Source organism: Papilio polytes, unplaced genomic scaffold (genome assembly GCF_000836215.1).
Source record: "Papilio polytes unplaced genomic scaffold, Ppol_1.0 DF822067.1, whole genome shotgun sequence".
Taxonomy (NCBI): domain Eukaryota; kingdom Metazoa; phylum Arthropoda; class Insecta; order Lepidoptera; family Papilionidae; genus Papilio; species Papilio polytes.
Window position 1 is genome coordinate 6,456,926 of NW_013527137.1, and position 21,367 is coordinate 6,478,292.

The following is a 21,367-nucleotide window of genomic DNA, read 5'->3' on the forward strand; positions in this document are numbered from 1 at the left end:
ATTTGAATATAATAATATTATTTTTGCCAGGCTATATAACCATAGTTCATAATGTTTGTTACTACGCATCGTACTTGTTATGATTCTTTTTTTTAAATTCTGCGAGGACGAAGTCGCGGTCAAAAGCTAGGGTATGAAATTAACATATGACTGTAACTTCGTAAAGAGGTGCTTAAGGCTAGTCTTAGGCGATGCTATTTTAAAAAGCTGAGTTAGTATTTACTCTAAGTGTTTATTTTTCTTCTAAAAGTTGCATTTTTCGTTATTGCCAGTAAAGGACCCTACCCACGTTCGGAATTCGAACGTGCCAAACTTGTTACACAACTTAACGGGCTTAGTGTTCCGTAGCATTTTCGACTTTAAGCCGTAGTGTTAGCAACGTTTACGACTTTATCCAAATTGAGCACTCAAACAACCTCAAGGACGCCGAGGATCGATTTATTTTTAGGTTCAAGTAACCCATTGTTTTAAGAAATGGTTTAAAACCTAATACTATACTTGAAACGACTTATACTTTGCTCAAACACGTCGCTCCCAGTCCGACCCTAGGGTGGCTGTTCAGCACGAAAGCGTTGCCTCTGACATTTTTCATCTATTTCAAGTGAGGCGTTCCTCCAAAAACAAGGTTTCTTCATTAAAAAAAAACAATTAACATGCTGTTTTAATTTCTTGACCATTTTTGCGACAACTTTAATTCTAATAAAAAATGAGGTATACAGATAATCCAACAAGTATGTTGTTTTAACGATTTTTTTCTAGCAGTCCGTGAGACGTTCCCCGCCCCTCCCTGTCCTCTCCCCCGCTGCGTCCTCGCATCGTGAAGGTCGTCGCACGCGTTCCTAATTCAAATAATGTATTTGGAATGACAATGGCTGTTTTATAGATGGGCGGGACGCGATATATTGCGAAAAATTACCAAGTTAATGCAACGGTCATATTTCTTTTTTAATGAATTTGAATTAGTTGGTGTACGTTAGGATATTTTTAAGGTTTGAAGCTAGCATGTTGCTAGAAGTGCTAAAAGCTTTGCATATAAAACAGTAAAGGACTTGTAAAACGATATAAGCAACTATTTAAATTCTTTGACGTCTTAGATGACATCATCTCCATGTGTTTGAGATGATTTATATTTCTCTTTATTTCACAAATACAAAGTTTATCTTATTTACGTACTTAGGTAAAAATATCGGTCTTCCAAACACAATCAAATAGCATTTTTTTCTAATTCGTTTGTATACAAGAACACCGGTTTTAAGTGCTGTCAACCGCAAGTCGATTGCGTTATCACTCGAGGACTAATTAAACAAGTCTTTAATATTAATTAGTACAATTTTACTGTAAACAAAACATATTATCATCGTGAATTCGGTGTCTCTACACAGGACTACTTTGAAATAAAAATAAACAAATGCAAAGCGTCTCGGTGTATTTGACTGTTTATGACGTCAATTGTCACTATCGGCAAAGAGCACTTAGATCGTCGTGCTCAAGTGCAAGCATGCGTTGGCCGCGGGAATGGAAACGAAGTCACCGCCTCACGTCAGGTTACGATCAACAACAGCCCTGGGAGCGACATCGAACTGCCGGTTGATTCCGGCACTCTGAACGATAAACATTCAATGTAGACGTGTGACAAATTTTAATACGCTAACAGAGTTGCATAACGTTACTAAGTTGGGTGGTCTTTGTAAATTTTAATATTTCATAGTAACCGGATTAGAATGTTAACAGCTTGTAGAGGCGGCACTATTATTTACTGATCCCCAAAGGAGCTTTTTCTTATGAGTAGCCAGGATGCAGCTGGCTCTATGCTGTTTCCATTACACTTGATTCTCTGTTCCTGATCACCCTCTTACTAGAGTCGTGGTCATGTTGTTTAATTGCCTTTGTATGTATTTCAAATAGTTCTGTTGTCCTTGACGAGTTTAACCACTGTACCTTGCGTACTAACGCGACCTCAACTACCTCACGAATCAATAATTTATACCGTCTATTGTTTCTAGTAGAGGCCCTACATGTAACTGGATTTGATTTTGAATATAATATTTTATAACGATCGAATTAATTGAATAGTAAGGGTCTATTATGAAAATTATCACTGTACAATTTGTATGAAATTTATTAGTGTATTTGATGCGGTGCGTTGCACAAATCTAATGCAGTCCTTTTCGATGACGTTACGAAATCTTTTCACGAATGTTTGAGATAAACTCGTCGTTTGATAAACGAAACCCTGGTGCGCTACCATATAGAGTGGGCCCAAATTCTAGCAACTTCTAGGCCAGACCTCAATACCTTGCTTGAATATTACTCGTAGAAATACAACTTGTGAGTATTTCTCAGGCATGTTTGATAAACAAAATTGAAGTGTATATCCTCACAGTGAACTAGTTTGTTGCGGTACAGTGGAGGCGTTTGGTCACAGTTTGGGCATTTTGCGCCACTACCGGCAGCGGACAGATGCGACCGTTACTGGCCGCGGTGACTCATAGCACGCGTGCGTCACGTCACGCCACTAGGGTTCCGGGTTTGAAGCATGTGATGATATTTTTTAAATTGAGATTAACATCAAAATGCTCATAATTAGATGAGTCTACAAATAAATAAGATTTAATACCATACTTCATACTATACTAATATTATAAATGCGAAAATTCAGATGAATGGATGGATGTTTGTTAGAGTTTGTCTAGTTGAGTAGCCTAAACGGATGAACGAATTTCGATGAAATTTGGTATAGATGTAGAGAATAGTCTGGAAGAACACATAGCCTACTCACTTTTGTTTTTTTTTTTAATTTCACGCGGACGGAGTCGTGGGCCAAAGCTAGTGAATTAATAAAAAACATTTGATTTACTAACAAATAGAATGAGACATTTAGTAGAAAATAACACAAATTGGGCGCATTAATAAACGAGTTTATAAGTGAATAATTTATGTCTAATGCTGTGTGTACAAATGAAATATAAACTTCAAATACTGGTTTATTGTTTTCCGTTACAAGCTCAAATTTACTGTATAGATAGATAACCTTTAAAAACATCTACATCCGTTGCTACAACGTCGGTTTACCTTAAACAAATTGATATCCTACATAGTCTGCTAAACCGCTTATTATCGCACCGTACTCAAAATTATATTATAATTGGGTCGATGAATAACACGAAAATATTCGAAGTTCCGCCGTGTCGGGTGAATCAATGTAACCGCGTAAAGCGTAAAAGATCCCTGATTCATTCACATTCTGTGGTTCGAAAGCCTATCCATTTTTTAAGTTCCAATTAGATGCCTCATAACTAATGTGAGACATTTCAAGGCAACTCTCTCAGATTTTTAAGTCCGCTGGCATGTCTACTAGTGTAATGAGTTTACAAAAAAAACTTAATTTGTTAAATGTAAAGTTTCGAATCTCCCTCTAACCCTCGTTCACGTAGCTGTCTAAAAATCAAACATCCTGCATACCAGATACTGGTATGCCAGTTAGCCTTCACATACTGTAGCTGGCAGGTGCCATTAGCCTGCACGAAAGTGTGCCAGCTACTGGCAATTGTTTATCTCGGCAACCTCTGTAATTTACTCTCTATCCAAACATTTACACTTACAAACGCATGGCAAATTAAAATCCATATCGTATCTCGAGAAACACCTTAACTTGCCTAGACTCCGATGTATCACAGGAAATAAATTAACTTCCCATTATATTCTTTTTTACCTTAAAACAAAAAGCCTTCCTTGTGATGAAACTTGTGAGAATTCCACATGTATGACGGTGACTGTAACAATGCAGGTTAGCTGGCGGAGCACATAACACGGAAGGCCGGGGAAAGGCTGTGAGTCATCCGCGAGCGTTGACCCAGCTGATGCTGCCGTTGACAACTGACTCAACGGTATTCCAACCTTAGGACTGTAACAATACCTTGGATCGTAATTGACATAAAACTTCGAAAGATACTAAAAGGTTTTATCTGACTACGAAAACTTCAACCTTTTTTAGTAATTGGTATGTAAACACACTAAAGGGACAACTGCAACTACAGTATAATTTTTATTACACGTATGTACTAAGTAACGCTTTATAAATATTTAAATCCCATGAATACGATGTAATCCATTTGTAATTCCATTGATAAGTGACAAATTTGCTGTGAAGGACATCTTTGGACGTGAAATTATGAAACTTAACCACTCTTTGTAAATAATTACCATAGGTCATGGAAGTGCCCAGCTCGTGCTCGGCTCTAGCGTAGACTGACTTCATGCGGTAATCTTTAATTATTATCAAGTTCTGATGATTTTGATACAAGTTCACCTTGTGATATAGGTAAGTTGACTAAATTATCTGTTTACTAGCTTTTGCCCGCGACTCCGTTCGCGTGGAATTAAAAGAAACAAAAGTAAGTAATCTATGCGTTTTCCCAAAGTTTCCTCTACACCTAAAAGTCTACAAACTCTAACAAACATCCATCTGAACTGAATTATGTTAGTGTGATTGACATTTATTCTAGAACTTCGTAACCAAAAGTCATTTCGTTTTTCTAAGTAAAACTATTATGCAAGCAGCGGAAAATTATTGCTTTTTTTCGTAATTAAGAGTCCAAGCTTTTACTTAGCTTGCGACTATTACATTAAGGTGTGTACAGACGACTGGCGCCGTTTTTATTTGAAAAGTCTAGCAATAGACATTGGATGTCCGGAGTAGTGTAGGCAGTGAGTCATGTGTTTGCAAATTTATTTTGCTAAATACATAAGTCGATTAATTTAGCATTTTAACGTCTAACACTTTTGTAATAGAGTTGAAAATAACTCGTTTTCAGACGGGTGTGTCGTTGACGCATCCGTGGTGCTTTTACCGCGTGATGGTTTTTATTGGAAAATGTTCATGTCGATATAAATTCTCTTTGTTGATGAATAAGAAATGTATTGTTTGATTTTATATGCATTTCGTCCAATGTAAGATGTTTAAATTTTAACCTTATGGCTTTTGATATTTCTTATCAGTTTCTTATAAATTGTGCATTGACTTAAAGTCTAGAATAAGTGGTACCCGGTAAGTTTAAATCAGATAGGTTTACCTTGTATAATGTAGAACCTGTAAAATAATTATAAAATGTTATCAAAGTGATTGATCTCGGTGTAAATAATTGATAATAATAGGCGAAGGGCGAAGGTCCGGGGACCGGTCTCCTGGACCGGAAAATCCTTTGGCGACAGCACGGCGCCACGTCCCCGCAGATTTAATTATAGCAGTCGCCAATGTTTTCTCCCAACCAGATACCAGCCTTTTTGCTAACGTATAGGTTTGATGATGACCGATTTTGTAGCGTAACTTGTAAAAGGTAGTTTATTTAACTTAAAGAAAACAGGTGGGGCTAGCAATCCATGAAATGTTTATAAATGTTTTCTATCCAAGTGAAAAGTTTGTAGGATAACCTTAGTCGTTCTGTGTTATTTGTTCATAAAGTATTGTATTTGAAAAAATAACCAAAACAACGATAACGAGACACCAAAATAACATAGTATATTTGCTGTACGAGAGGATCGAAAACAGGAAAAAACCTATTCATACGTGTATAGAAGGAAACAAATCGAGCAACATCCATGACACGAATCCAATAATTGCATATTGTACAGCTTCGAGGCTACAAGAGCTTGCTAACGTTTACAGAAGTATTCAATGTAATTGTTTAATAAACGAAATCTGCCAGCATGATTTGTGTTTATATTTTTAGTTAAAGCGGTTAAGCAAGAAATTAATAGACGAGAGAAAATAATTCTGTTGCCTTTAAATTAAGATAATAAAAGGAATTAAGTAAAGGGTCAGAATTATGACAGTCGACTCCAAAATACTATTAATTTATTATCTAAATATCGCTATATCCGTATCACACATGCGGTTTACGATGTTCGTAATCCTACAAAAGCTCCTATTTTATTTATGAACGAAAATATTTGTATTTTTATACAAGAGGGCGCGGCGCGACAGGTGGACGGCCTCCCTCCGGCAGGTGCATCACCCCGCTATTCCCCACTCCCATTTGACAGAACGCTGTACACGAAATTATGTTAAACATTTATATACGGTAGGATAATTTCAAGTAATCTTTTATTTTAAAACACAAGGGACACAGTTTTATATCTAACGGTGTAATCGGGCAAGGAAGCGGTCGTGATAAGATATCAGTGATCGCAATAAGCCTACTGACGCCTAGAAATGGGATCAAAACGCCTAAAAAAGACGTAGCATTATCTAGACATACTCTAATTACTTGGATTTAATTAATCTGAATCACGTCATTTTAGGGCGTTAATTTTGATCTTCAATTGTTTAAAGTTTGTTGGTATAAATTTTCTTCAGGTCGTTTAGAAGATGAATGTGGATGGCTACAAAGGAAGAGGAAGACCGAAGAAAGTATGAATGGATTGTGTGAAAGAGGATATGCTTAAAAAAGGAGTGGATTCAGATATGACAGCTGATAGAGATGTATGGAAGAGCAGCACATACTGTGCCGACCCTCCATAAGGGATAAGGGCAGGTGGATGATGATGATGTTTAGAAGATGGCCAGGAAACAGATCTACATTTGCTAAGTTACAACAAGTGGCAAAACGTAACACTTAAATACTCGATCTCTATTCGTCGCTTTTGTTTATAATCGTTTATAATCGTCCGCTTAATAAATGTAGCATTGAACTAAAGCCCTATTTATATGAGTTATAAATGGTAGATTAATATATATGTAAAAAAAGTAGAAATTTCTATGCTAATCAATGTTCTCCTGTGGTATGTAGCTCCGTTTCCGAAGGCCGTGTCTATTGGAATGAATAGCAACAATTAGTGATTGCGGTATCTTAGGGCGTTCAACCGCGTCGCAGGATGCGGTATCGCTGCGTATCCGCTGCGTGTCCGCTGCGATTGCTCCCTTTCTCCGGCATTTCCCTTGATACCACTCTGAAAGTCCGTTATCTACATATTTGTATTTTTACACAAGTATAGTTTTTTCTATTCGATCTAGACGTTATTGTATTACTAATATGAACCTGGAGATTTTTTATTGGAATTGATATTTTTTTAGCTGTGTATTAACTGCTCAAACAAAAGTAATCCCTTTCAACTTTTTTGTGAATATTTATGTAATGTCTGCGATCATTTAAAATTTACAATGGATGATAAAAATAAATGTTGTGTTTGTTTTGCAAATTTGGTAGGTTTCGTGGGCGCTAGTGTGTACTTAGATTTAATGTTTACTGATGATTCAATGCAGTGGGCATTGTGCGAAGCGATGGCTCTCAAATTGTGGCAATTTGAATTCTTTGTAGCACAATTTATTAGTAAAAAAAGGTTATAATAATAATAACTGCGTATTGAAACGGTTATCTGTATCGACGTACGTGGAACCTAGATATCGATCAATCGTATATTAATTTTGGGTTTTACGTTTCATGAATGTTTGAGAATGACTGTAGTGGAGACATTTTAGAATCCATTTACGTGTTGCGTGGGTTTCTTGTTGGATAAACAAACTAATGAGCACTCACATTATCCGTACGTACGCCACAATAACAATTTTTTGTGTTTAAAAACATATGTAAACATTTGAAATTTGTAAAGCATATACACATCGACCTGGTTTCTAAAAATCTTTTAATTTTTCGCATTTATAATATTAGTATGAAGTATGATAATATTAGTATGATAAGGAATAATTCTGGGCTTTAACACGGACTTTCATAAGACTCAGATTCATGCCAGTAAGCCATTGCGATTGCAAATTTATTACACGACTTCTTATAAACTTGACAAACCTCGTATAAAACATGTCAGCCCTTCAGAGTAAAAGGGGGTCAATGAAAAACACGATGTTATATTTCATTTATTTCAGGCTACATTTTTAATGTACCAATCGTACTAGTTTATCCAAATATGGTAAACGATTTTGCTGACTTTTTTAGACTTAAATGTTAACCTCTCACTTATTGGTTTTGCCCTAAATTGGGCAATAATAATATTTTAATTTAGCCATCGCTCGCGACTCCCGCGCGGAATAACAATAAATTATGTATCTTCCAGACCATGCTCTATAACTATGCCAAATTTCATGCTGATCCATTTAGCCGTTTACTAGATATTTTCTACACACACACAGTCATATTCCATAAATTGACCCTTGATATAAATGGATTTGTTCAGAACTTCAAAAGAACTTAGCATCACGTAGACCATAAAAAATACACCTTATAGAGTGAGCTATTACATCGCGCATTATCACTCTATCTGCGAGCCTTCAAATGACCAAACATGGGCTAAAGCGCACCCCATAACTACACTGACTCATACCTTTTGCTGTGCCAATATAAACCTTATCACCGTGCAATAAAGGTGTCACTGTTTGGCGACTGATAACGATAACTTCGTGCGTTACGTGGAAACACTCTCAATGCTTTGTGGGTTGTGAAACGTGAAATGTACACATAAGTTATGACTGATCTTTAGTTTAAATAAATCTTTATTGTTTACCACTAAAACAACTTTCTACCAAGATTCATCGAAGTAAATTAATTTAATATCGATTTTGAGGTTGTTTTCTGTCGTGTTTTTTCATAGACAAATACGGTGTGTGAACCTCGCCAGCTGTGTGGCAAGGTTGCCATCGCCTGTACAATTAATTCACGTGCTCTTGGCATCATTCTCTATGTTAGAACTTATATTGATTGAGTACAGTCCCTGGAAAACAGCCAAGAGGATCAATTCTATGAATCGTGTAAGGTGGAATTCGTGTACTATGAGATGACGTCATACAAGTCTTGCTAGTTTAGGCATGGTCTATAAGGGTGTAGACATACGAATATTTAGACTTCCATCTTAAAGAACTAAACAGTAATTAATCTAAGACATATGAATCAGTAATGCGATGACTAAGTTCATTTTTATGTATTTTTATTAGAACAATTAAAAATTAAAGTCGTGAAGTGATAATACGACATGCCTTGACTAATGTCTATTTGATATGAGAGGAAACTGTTGTGCAGTTAATGTCTTAGTTATTACCTAAGTGTAACTTAAGTCATCCCAATGCAAGTTAAAGTTAGACTAGGCAATTATCAACATAGATTAAATCTCTCGTTGAACATAAATCTTAATGTAAAAGTCAGTATTGTAAGAGAAATGCTAAGGAATATTGTATTGTTAGAAAAAACTTACTATTTTTTTTTCAAACATCAGTCAGTAATAGTAGTGGTAAAATATTTCATCTTTCCCAGAGTTTTGTAAACTTATGAGTAAAATCTAGCAAGAAAGATGACACTTAACCGTAAGTCCATAAAGGCTATAATTGCACGTGTAACGTCTTGTGTAATCAGCTGTGCGGGCATAAAGGTTCCATCGCAAATGACTCATGAGAATACCACGCGAGACAATGCAAAGTACATGTTGATATTTTACTAACTTTAGATACTAAAATACTATGACTTTCGGATAACTTTACAAGACCAACTTGCTCAAGGTCTGACCGAAGATGTCGGTGACTCTTATTATTAAGATTACCAGCTATCTTCCGCGGCTTCCTCGACCTGGAATTAAAAAAATAAAAGCGAATAGAGTATGTGTTCTTCTAAACTATGCCTTACATCTATGTCAAATTTCATCGAGATCTGTTTAGTCGTTTAGGCGGCAAACTCTGACAACCATCCTTGCATCTAAACTTTCGCATTTATAATATTTGTAAGATTACCAACAATAATAGTAGCTATTCCAGAATAGTCTGAAACATTGACTTTATTGTGTAAATATGATGGATGCCATTTTTTTATATACTAATGAGAAATCTCCTAGATATTCCATGTACACGCTATACAAAAACATAAACCATGTTACCAATTAGGGTGGTTCGTACAAGGAGCGAAACCAAATCGGGCGTCAGCGAGGTTCAGAATGAGACCGGATCAGGTTCTTATAGTTGACTGCGTTGCGTCATTACGGGCACGTCGTGTTGCGGGAATTGATCATTCGCATCCCTGGACAATGTTGACGTAATTTAAACGACCCAGTAAATAATTAGTTGTTCTGAATTAACGATATATTAACCGTGGGTCTCCACTACCTTGACATTTGTATTAGAACGAAAGTAAAGATTGTAATATTCCCTACAATCAAATGATTCTCCTGTTAATCTTTTTGCGGTGGAACGTTACTGTTATGACATAAAATATAGTCACCGTTTGTCCTAACGCTGAGGATGTTAAATTTAAACTATACTTAACTTGTCTCTGTGTTCTAACCCTAAGGATTGTTTATTAGATGCACGTCTCTATGTACATATCAGACTTGACCCCGGAACCAGGATTACATGATGATTAGAGATAACTGCAGTTAGTGCGCGACCGTGGAACTCAAATTGATTCAGAGCATCGTCAGTTATCGCTGCGGATAACGCTGGCTTTGATGTCGCCGCACTGTTAATCGCGCTTGTGTTTACATACCATCTAGAGACATTAACTCATTTAACTCTGCATATAAGTTTTTAAAACTGGCTATTTATTGCAAATATTACAATTATTTAATAGACAAATTCAATTATATCTAATTTACTCAAACATACGAATTCAATCTTTTGGCTTGTAATCAATTTACGCAAACAGTTACGAAAGCTTTTAATATTTTAATTTTAATTTATTCACAATGCAAGGTAGCCGGCATCTTCAAGCTATTATATACGTATCAGAGTCCAGAAATAATTGTACAGGCCAGTTACCTACACTAGTATGTCCTATACTAATTGCTTGTTTGCGTTATGATTTTATTGAGCAATAGCTGTTCCCGTGCGGCTTCATCCGCACGAAATTATGATAATTTTATATTATTGTTTACGTTTGTCAAACTCACATGACATGACAAACCTCTGCAATCTTGATTCCTTGATCTTGGCAGTAACTTATGGTCTCTTATCCACATTAGGGTTTTTATCCAAAACATTTACCCCCTAAGTTTAATGGCGTGAAAATATATAGCCTAAAGCGTGACGTAAGTTTAGGGCTTTTTATTAAAAAAAAAATATTATTCAAAAATATGCTGTAAATGCTGACATCTTAGGCAACAAAGAAGTGTATGTTTACGCTGTATTATAATAGTATAGATTTATTTGTATGCATGACCTGAATGTTTGTCTCCGCGCTGCCCGCATGCTGATAGTGAAATTGAATTCGCTATCTTGTTTATTTTATAATTGCTTTAAATATGTTTAGATAAACAATTATAGAATTGTAGTTGACTTTTCTATGATGGGTTATGTCGTCGATCGATTTAAGTCCTGTGTACACTTTTGTTCTCAAAAATATTGGAACACAATTAAGTGTAAATAAGTGACATAACAGATTATTCTGGCTTAGAAACAACTAGTAATGGAGGTTCATTAATCTTGGTTGCATTGAAGATTGTGTCGCCACCGTGACAAGGGGATACCATAGTCGGTGTGGCCGTGACCAATCACTCGTTACGAGACATTTCTCCAAGGGGAATATTGAATAATGAAGCGTACCTATTTACTGGTATGGTCGCCTTCACCATTGATTAAAATCCTATTAATCTTATTGATGTAAATTATTTATGGCTGTTGAGCAAATTGCTGTCGATCTTAGCACAAAATTAATCTAGTAAAGAGAAAGAAGCTGTAGTTCAATTATAAAGATCAAATTAACTTATAAAGTGAAATTCAAAGTATGTTAGTACACTTTATTTGAGAATATTATTTAACATTGTACTAAGTTGTGTCTATTTTTCTACAGACATACTCGGGGCTGTTCTGTGTGGTGGTGAACCCTTACAAGAAGCTACCGATCTACACGGAGAAGATTATGGAACGGTACAAAGGCATCAAACGGCATGAAGTTCCACCACATGTCTTCGCCATCACTGACACCGCCTATCGCTCAATGCTACAAGGTAATTCATACAAGATCAGTAAGACAATTTAATAGGATTGTAACTAGTACTGTGGGATTTAACGGGTTCTTTGGTTGTTATGATAGCACATATCCCTGTAACTTTACAATAGAATAATTATGTAGTAAGTTTTTAGAGTAGCCCCAATGCTAGAGAAGGTAAGGTGTAAAAGGTTAGCATGGCATGGACATGTTATGAGGAGGGATGAATCGCATGTTACAAGGAGAACGTTAGTTATGAGTGTGGAAGAGTACACCTATAGAGGTAGACCTAGAAAGAGTTGGATGGATTGCGTGAAAGGTGACATGATCAAAAAGGGAGTGATGGCTGTGATGACGTATGATAGAGTTATGTGGAGGACAATAACCTATTGCGCCGACCCTTCCGGAGTAGGATAAGAATAAAGATGATGTTAATGACGTATGGAAACAAAAAACGTAGCCGTAGTTTTGTTGTCTATCGCGAACCATTAGTGGAAGATAAGTCTAATGGCAGTTACGGTACTTTGTCCCTTATCTTAACGAGCTAATGATGCACTACTGCATTATAAACAAATTAAATTTATTTTAATACAATTCTTTTGATTATGATATCTAAAAGTGGTAATGTGTGTTTTTTACTTACCTTGATTAGAGGATTTGAAGATCGTTTGAAATTCAAATTATTGTGCATACATTTGTCAAAGTAAATACGTAATTTAATGATAAACAGATGATTAATTAAACAGAAGTCCTAAGAAAATAGTGAATTCCGCTCGTTGTGATGCGAACAGCGTACAGCCTTCGGTTAGGTACAAAGGTTTGTTATTTGCATGTAGGTGGACAGGAATAGGCATATTGTTGCATAGAAATTAATGTGGCGAGCTGCTCTATGGCCACTGCGGTACTGGATAACATGCCATGACAATGAGTGCGCTGGATTGCTAGGGTTGATGCATACTGAAAAGTAAAACATTTTTTGGCAGATTTAAATATCTTGATATGTAGAAATTAACAAATTGCGAGATAACCTAATCTTCAACATTTAATTTTTAATTTTACTGTTTATTCAGATTCGGATTATTCAGATTTAGCGTCTTAGGAAGTTGTTTAACAGCATGAACAGGAATGTTAAACGGCAATTTTACAGTTTTATCAAGGAAGCTGTTATTAATAATTAGAAAAGCGACAAACCTAGTTCCTAGTAGGTCGTTACCGCGGCAATGCGTAGAGATAATCAAAGTAAACAAAGGCGTAGCAGAAGTGCTAGGCACCCAGCGACCGAGTGCATCACGCAGAATAGTACTCGCTTTATGAGATACAAACATAATACATTTTATTGGCATATCGTTTTTAGGAACTATCATTAAAACAAACTGTCAAAAACATGTTAATCAAATTTTGGTAGACTCTTATCTTGACTTTATTATTATTGGAGGCGGTTGAGACATCCAACAGACTCCTTAAGAAAACCCCTACTAATCTTTAAAAAAACCTTTAAAAGAATTACGGATATGCACTTCTAAATCTAATAATATATTTGGGTAAGGTAAAATTCGACAAGCATTCTCCTATAGTGTTTGAAGTATTGCTAATTAAATTTTTAAATAGTGCATATTATTTGCAGATCGAGAGGATCAGTCGATCCTCTGCACAGGAGAATCTGGTGCGGGTAAGACTGAAAACACCAAAAAGGTTATACAATACCTCGCCTACGTCGCCGCCTCTAAACCCAAGGGTTCCGGAGCGGTAAGAGTTTTATTTCAATCAGTTTTTTTTAATTCTTAAATTTCGAACGTTTTTTGTTTTATAATTTCAAATTTGGAACGACTTCTTACAAACCAGATCCTTGTTTTACTGTTATTTTTGTTCATTTGTTTTATTTTATTTTACGAAGCGCTTTCTCCATCGGTTCGATTACCGAAGTCGGGTAAGAGAATATAACAAAGTTCAGTAAAGTATAGTAAATATTTAGGACCCTACAGTAATAAAAGCTATCAATTAAAAGACAAGATGCTATACTAAAGATATTCGTACACTAGAAGCTATTTTATGTCTCCTATACGTGTTTATCTATAAGGTTGTAGGATCGGTGATATCGGTAGTTAGTTATAAATCGTATTCGCTCTGTTTTCGCGGACAATGTGTCCTAGCCTTGTTACTATAAACAGAGCGATGAGTGTGCTCAGGGTGTGGTCGCACCACATTTAATATTAACCATTATTAAACACGGTGACTCATAACCTTGTTCTGTACATATATGGCAACAATGTTTGTTACGTTTTCACTAAATTTTCCTTACAAGGTATTTTTGTGATCTAGGTTAATGATCCGAAGTAATTTGTTATGTAAATTAAATATACATTTTGATGTAGCGCTAGTCTATACTAGTACCTATGTACTAATACATTTACACATTTTCCTTCCTGTAGTATAGCACGGGTTTTATTGTTTAGACCTTTTTAAAACTGTTCTTTTACTTGTTTCTGTACTTAATTCAAATTGATAAATGACTGAAATCGATATTTGAAATTCATATTGAATTAAATTGATGTACCACTGATCTATATTAAATGGATAGGCGGTTGCTTGGTAACGACAATTCTGATAGTATCTAAATCTCTAATTAGTTCGTTTCCACACAACCTCTACCATCTGCAACCGTCAGCACTGAAATGCCATAGATCAAATAAGCACAAAGTACCACGTTTTATAGCCTATCCATTTAATAAAAGTCAGTGATGATGCTGGTGAAACAGTTCGGCTATGAAATTACACAATAAAGAAAATTGTCCATATCTGTGTTTAACTATAGTAGTAATTGAAAATTGAAAATGCATAGATCCTTATTATGAATACCTCATACAAAACTAGAATTTATTAGTATAAGGATCTGTACATTGAATGTATGGATTGCACTTTGGTCTATTTTTGTTTGGGAATTAACAAAAATTTACCAAACTATTTTCTTCCACGATGTGCTATTGTAATTTTTTTTATTTTTTCCACTCTCTTCCGCACCGGCTGTCGATGACTACAGGGACCTTCGCCGCAGTTGATTATTGTAAGTTTTAATGAGAGACTAAAATTTGCTTGCAAAATTGAAACATTGGCGCCTATCTACGTTTAGCAAATATTTGATCCAATAAGCAAATGTTTGGACAAATATAATGTTAATACTAACCGTGTTTTGTTTTTAATGTAATTAATCAGCACTAGGGGTTGCTTGCTCATGTTTCATGGAAGTAACACTGTGTTAAATTCGTTTTTAAAATTATGACTAATTTTAGACATCGTCAACAATTCATCCTTGGCACTGTTTTGATTCAATTATTCTATTCCATTACTACTATCCTCTTATTATGTACAGACTTTTTCTTTTAACCTTAAGATGAAGATAGTCTAATATTATTTTTAAAAATCTAGACATAGAACTAGGTTTAGGTTGTAAATACTAGTACTGTACATTAATACACACTTAGAATATTCTTCGTTGTTTTGATAAGCGTTATCATCCACATTGTTTTACTATTGGTATGTAAATTATTGCCTTTTGTCATTTGTTCGACGAGTGAGCGAGATAGACTCTGTTTTGCTATCCCGTTTCGCAATTCCCCAAACTTTGTCACTTATATCACTGTCATGGTACTAATTGGTTTTGGAGACCTGCTCAATATGCATGCTTCATAAAAATCATGTCATCAAGAAATACCGTATAACTTTATTTTTATCGTACTTTCATCAGTATCATTAACTACAGATATCATTTTTCACGCTAACAATTAAAGAGCAATGGACCAACATTCGAGGTAAATATCGATATCAATTAGACATCACTAAAAATATATTAATAACCGATGTCCATTTAAATTATTATGTCGATTGAAAAAGGAATAGATTTTTTTTAATGAATTCCAGTTTAAAATTAACGCTTTTGCTACATCTCTATAAGGACAAAATGTAGGTTTGTGTTATCAATAAAACATTTTATGATTCTAGGGCGAGTTGGAGCAACAATTGCTGCAAGCTAATCCTATTTTGGAAGCTTTTGGTAACGCGAAGACGGTGAAAAACGACAACTCATCGAGATTTGTAAGTATATCGATAAAATACACGAACATCACTAGTTGTTGCAATACTATAGTTTGTTGTAGGTATATTAGCAAGGTGCAATATTGCCATTGTTATAGACGCCCTTTTATTGCTCTTCTTACGTCCGAAATAACCTTTACGCGATAACATCGAAGGATGTGACACAGACGGTCAAAATATATTGAAATTCAAAAATCGAACTTGTGTTTTTAGCATGTTGGTTTTCACATTATTTTAGTCGCATTGTCCACAGACCTATTGTCGACGCATGGACGAATATATAATGAAATTCAAAAGTTTCATAGGGTAAAGCGTTATAAGCCCATGATACTGATAATAAATGCCTGTCAACGCTAACCGCCTCATAATTAATGCACATTCTTTAGTAAATAAATGGTAAATTGCTTTGGTGTACTGCCAAAAATGCCAAGCCCCGACATAAATGAGAAAATTGCCCGTAAAAGCATCGCAAAATGTTAAAGAAAACAGAATTTATATGTTAGGGCTAAAGTTATTAGCAAACAGAACTAAAAAAAAATATTCTGAGATGAAATACGAAAAAAATGATCACAGTTTACATTTTTTTGTATTCCAGGGTAAATTCATCAGAATTAACTTCGACGCATCGGGCTACATAGCCGGTGCGAACATCGAAACGTACTTATTAGAGAAATCTAGAGCTATCAGGCAGGCGAAAGATGAACGGACATTCCACATCTTCTACCAGCTGCTTGTTGGCGCGACGCCGCAGCAGAAGGCGGAATACATTCTAGAAGATCCTAAAAACTATCCTTTCCTCACTAATGGCTCGCTGCCCGTCCCCGGGATAGACGATGCTGCGGAGTTTCAGGCTACGATCAAGTCGATGAACATAATGGGCATGAATATGGAAGACTTTAATTCCATCTTCAGAATAGTCTCTGCGGTTTTGCTTTTCGGTTCCATGCAATTCAAGCAGGAGAGGAACTCTGACCAGGCCACGTTGCCTGATAACACTGTTGCTCAGAAGATCGCACACTTGCTTGGTAAGAAATTATAATGTTTCGCACAAAATTTACTGAATATTCTATTGTTTTTGTATCTTTAATATGCCAGTAAATCGAAGGATGTTCTATTTTAAATTTTCTAGTTATTTTGTATGTTTTTATTTCTGTTCTTTTGTTAGACCTACAAAGTTAGAAAATAACAAGTAAAAATTCAAAATTAACATGAGCTTCCACTCGATTTCCAGGTCTTTCAGTAACAGAAATGACGAAAGCATTCTTAAAACCACGTATCAAGGTCGGCCGCGACTTCGTGACGAAGGCACAGACGAAAGAACAGGTCGAGTTCTCGGTGGAAGCGATCGGCAAAGCTTGCTACGAGCGCCTCTTCAGGTGGCTCGTTAACAGAATCAATAGGTCCCTGGACAGGACGAAGAGACAAGGAGCTTCCTTCATTGGTATCCTCGATATGGCCGGTTTTGAAATCTTCGATCTCAATTCCTTCGAGCAGTTGTGCATCAATTACACCAACGAGAAGCTGCAGCAGCTCTTCAATCACACAATGTTCATTTTAGAACAGGAGGAATATCAAAGGGAAGGAATCGAATGGAAGTTCATCGACTTCGGACTCGATTTGCAACCGACGATCGATTTAATCGACAAACCTATGGGTATCATGGCCCTCCTGGACGAGGAGTGTTGGTTCCCTAAAGCCACTGACAAGAGTTTTGTTGAAAAACTCGTGTCGGCGCACTCCGTGCATCCGAAATTCATGAAGACTGACTTCAGAGGTATCGCAGACTTTGCTATAATCCATTACGCAGGCAAAGTGGACTACTCTGCGTCTCAGTGGCTGATGAAGAACATGGACCCTCTAAACGAGAACGTAGTTTCCCTGCTGCAATCGTCTCAAGATCCTTTCGTATGCCACATCTGGAAGGACGCTGAAATAGTGGGCATGGCGCAGCAGGCGATGACCGACACACAGTTCGGTGCCAGGACTCGCAAGGGAATGTTCAGGACCGTCTCGCAGCTGTACAAGGAGCAGCTGACAAAGTTGATGGCCACACTTAGGAATACGAACCCGAACTTCGTGCGATGTATCATTCCGAATCATGAAAAGAAGGCGGGTAAGATCGAAGCCGCTTTGGTGCTAGACCAGCTGAGGTGCAACGGGGTACTCGAGGGCATCAGGATATGCAGGCAGGGCTTCCCTAACAGGATACCCTTCCAGGAGTTCAGACAGCGCTACGAGCTGCTGACGCCGAACATCATTCCTAAAGGATTTATGGACGGCAAGAAAGCCTGTGAACGGATGATCGAGGCACTGGAGCTCGACCACAATTTGTACCGCGTCGGGCAGTCCAAGATCTTCTTCAGGGCGGGTGTGCTGGCCCATCTGGAGGAGGAACGCGACTACAAGATAACGGACCTGATTGTGAACTTCCAGGCGTTCTGCCGCGGCTACCTCGCCCGCAGGAACTACCAGAAACGGCTGCAGCAACTGAACGCTATTCGCATCATCCAGAGGAACTGCGCCGCGTACCTCAAGCTGAGGAACTGGCAGTGGTGGCGACTCTACATTAAGGTTAGTACTCCAATTAATAGTGAACTTTTAATTTTTTTCGTTTGTTATATTACAATTGTAGGTCACTTTCATCGAAACTAAATGTCTCGATCAACGTACATCAACATTAAAAGTTATCAGTCAAATTATTCATAACATAGGGACAGGTCATCGAATTATTTATATAATGTAGTAATAAATCGGTCGTGTTTTGATAATATTACCGTGGCCTTTGTGCGAGCTGGTCAACTATTTCTATTGTTAAATTATTCAGCACTGAGTTATGCAACCGATTGAAGACGAACAGATGGGGGTCGTGTTTAGATAGCATAATATCTGAACTTGAATTTAAAGTGCACAGTGTCCTTTAGTAAAAAAGATATCTGAAATAAAAAATATTTACCAAGCACAATTTATATATCATTTTGCTGATGACAAACATTAGATAAAAATCTGAATAATAGACAACAGGAAAATGTTTTTAAATATGAAAGTATATTAGCTACTAAATACAAATTTATGTCCTTTCAAATACTTTACTTATACCTGTAATAAGATTATTATTTTAGAATATCTATCTATGTATTTGTTATAAGAATATACAACACATAAAGATGCAATTGACAAAAGGTAAAAAATAAAATGTCAATATATTTAAATCTTGTATACATACTCATCTGATTCTTTGTGATTCCAGGTGAAGCCACTTCTAGAAGTGACGAAGCAGGAGGAGAAGCTGACGCAGAAGGAGGACGAGCTCCGTCAGATCAGGGACAAGCTGGACAACCAGATGAAGCGGTGCCAGGAGTACGAGCTGAAGTACCAGGCCGCTAACCAGGAGAAAACGCAACTCGCCGAACAATTGCAGGTTAAAATTCATGTAGATATTCTGCTTTTAGATTTACGGATGTGGGATTTCAAAAAGGGTTGCAAAAACAGTTATTTCACTGAAAATAATCAAAATGATATACTAAGTTTGTTGTTTATTAATTCAAACTAAAATGATACGAGACAAGACAGTGTCAATCTTTGTACTCCCCCAAACTTACATGCCAGATAGCGTTTACACAACCGTTTATGTAGCACGTGCCACTAGCTTTCATACAAGTTTGCCAGTTACTGGCATGTGAATTTCTTTACCTGTCATTGTTTGACCTTACATAGTTAGTGTGTCAGAGAAGTATAGCTGAAGGTATTGTAATTTCAGGCTGAGTTGGAGCTGTGCGCGGAGGCGGAGGAGAGCCGGGCGCGCGCGGCCGCCAGGAAGCAGGAGCTGGAGGAACTGCTGCACGACCTGGAGGGCCGCATCGAGGAGGAGGAGGAGCGCTGCAACTCGCTGCAGCAGGAGAAGAAACGCCTCCAGCTCAATATACAGGTACAGTTAAGAAATTTGGTGTTGCACCACTTTAGAAGATACAGTCGTTTGAATTTTTTGTACGCATTAAGAACGCGGAATAATAGGACGTAGTCAAAGAAAAAATATCGGTTAGTGGAACACGCTTAGTTGTTTTTTTATTATTATCCTATTCACGCAACTTACTTCTCGCTAAATGGTTATTTGTAATAGAGAAAGTTTTTATTAAGATAAGGAACGAAGAAGATTTTCTGAAAGTTAAACACCGTAGATTTCCGCTACTGTACATCTGTTTCTCAAGATAATAATTTCATGTGATTGCTTAAGTATTATAACGATTATAATTTCTCTTTCTCTCAGGACCTGGAGGAGCAGCTGGAGGAGGAGGAGGCGGCGAGGCAGAAGCTGCAGCTGGAGCGCGTGCAATGCGACGCCAAGCTTAAGAAGTTGGAGGAGGACCTGGCGCTCAGCGACGACACCAACCAAAAACTCCTCAAGGAGAAGAAGGTACGAAATCAGACAGCTAAGATGGAGCAAAGTGACTGGTGCTCGCGACTTCGTCTGCGAGAAATTAAAAAATATAGCCTATGTTACTCAGCGATAAAGTTGGTTTCTATTGGTGAAAGTATTTTTGTAGTAGGTCCTGTAGTTTTTGAGTTATTTCGTTACATACAAGAATACAAAAAATCATATTATTTCTCTTTATAATATTCGTATAGATATATCCCATTTCTTCCTTGCTTAGTGACTATTCCGACTTTTTGTAGATTTTGGAGGAGCGTGCGACGGATTTGTCGCAAGCGCTGGCGGAGGAAGAGGAGAAGGCTAAACACCTCAGCAAGCTGAAGACGAAACAAGAGTCTGCTATTGCTGAACTTGAGGAGAAACTGCTCAAGGTACTAACGGGGTTATGTTATTATTTGTAGGAACATTTTTTTGGACTGAACATATTATGGTTATGCGACTTTTTGGATTTACTTTTTCAATCTTTTTTCACGTTACTTCTGCAACTGTCAATGCAAATTTTATTCTTCCCGTAAAAGAGTTTTTATGTGAACTTTAACAGTTTAACGGTTGTGTGTGCAGGACCACCAGCTGCGGCAGGAGGTGGACCGCGCCAAGCGCAAGCTGGAGACGGAGCTGCAGGACGTGCGCGAGCAGCTCGCCGAGCGCCGCGCGCAGCTCGACGAGCTGCAGGCCGTCCTCAGTATGTTATATTCTACTCACCATAGCTATTTATTAATTACGAGCTTATGCCCGGGATTATTCCCAACCGTCACCCCGCTCTGTCCCCACGTGGAAACAGACTAGAATATAAAGTTACATCCGTCCCACCTTTGGCGACTAGGGGACGGTTGGAACTTATTTTATTTCATAACGGTTCCATCTTCCTATTTATCACCTTATTGGTGATAGTGCGCCTAAGAGGTGGGACGAATGAAACTTTTTATTCTCACGT

General features: G+C 37.1%; 1 protein-coding gene across 1 annotated transcript in view; it reads left to right on the plus strand.

Annotated features, from left to right (window-relative positions):
• Positions 1-21,367, plus strand: part of LOC106106907 (myosin heavy chain, non-muscle) — a gene marked incomplete in the record, with an annotated part of 47,663 nt that overhangs the window by 15,710 nt on the left and 10,586 nt on the right. Inside the window, 11 exon segments of the mRNA XM_013287566.1 lie at positions 11,778-11,934; positions 13,540-13,661; positions 14,953-14,976; positions 15,912-16,004; positions 16,600-17,029; positions 17,236-18,575; positions 19,252-19,422; positions 19,762-19,929; positions 20,269-20,415; positions 20,676-20,804; positions 20,995-21,196. Coding sequence (XP_013143020.1) covers positions 11,778-11,934; positions 13,540-13,661; positions 14,953-14,976; positions 15,912-16,004; positions 16,600-17,029; positions 17,236-18,575; positions 19,252-19,422; positions 19,762-19,929; positions 20,269-20,415; positions 20,676-20,804; positions 20,995-21,196 — 2,983 coding nt within the window.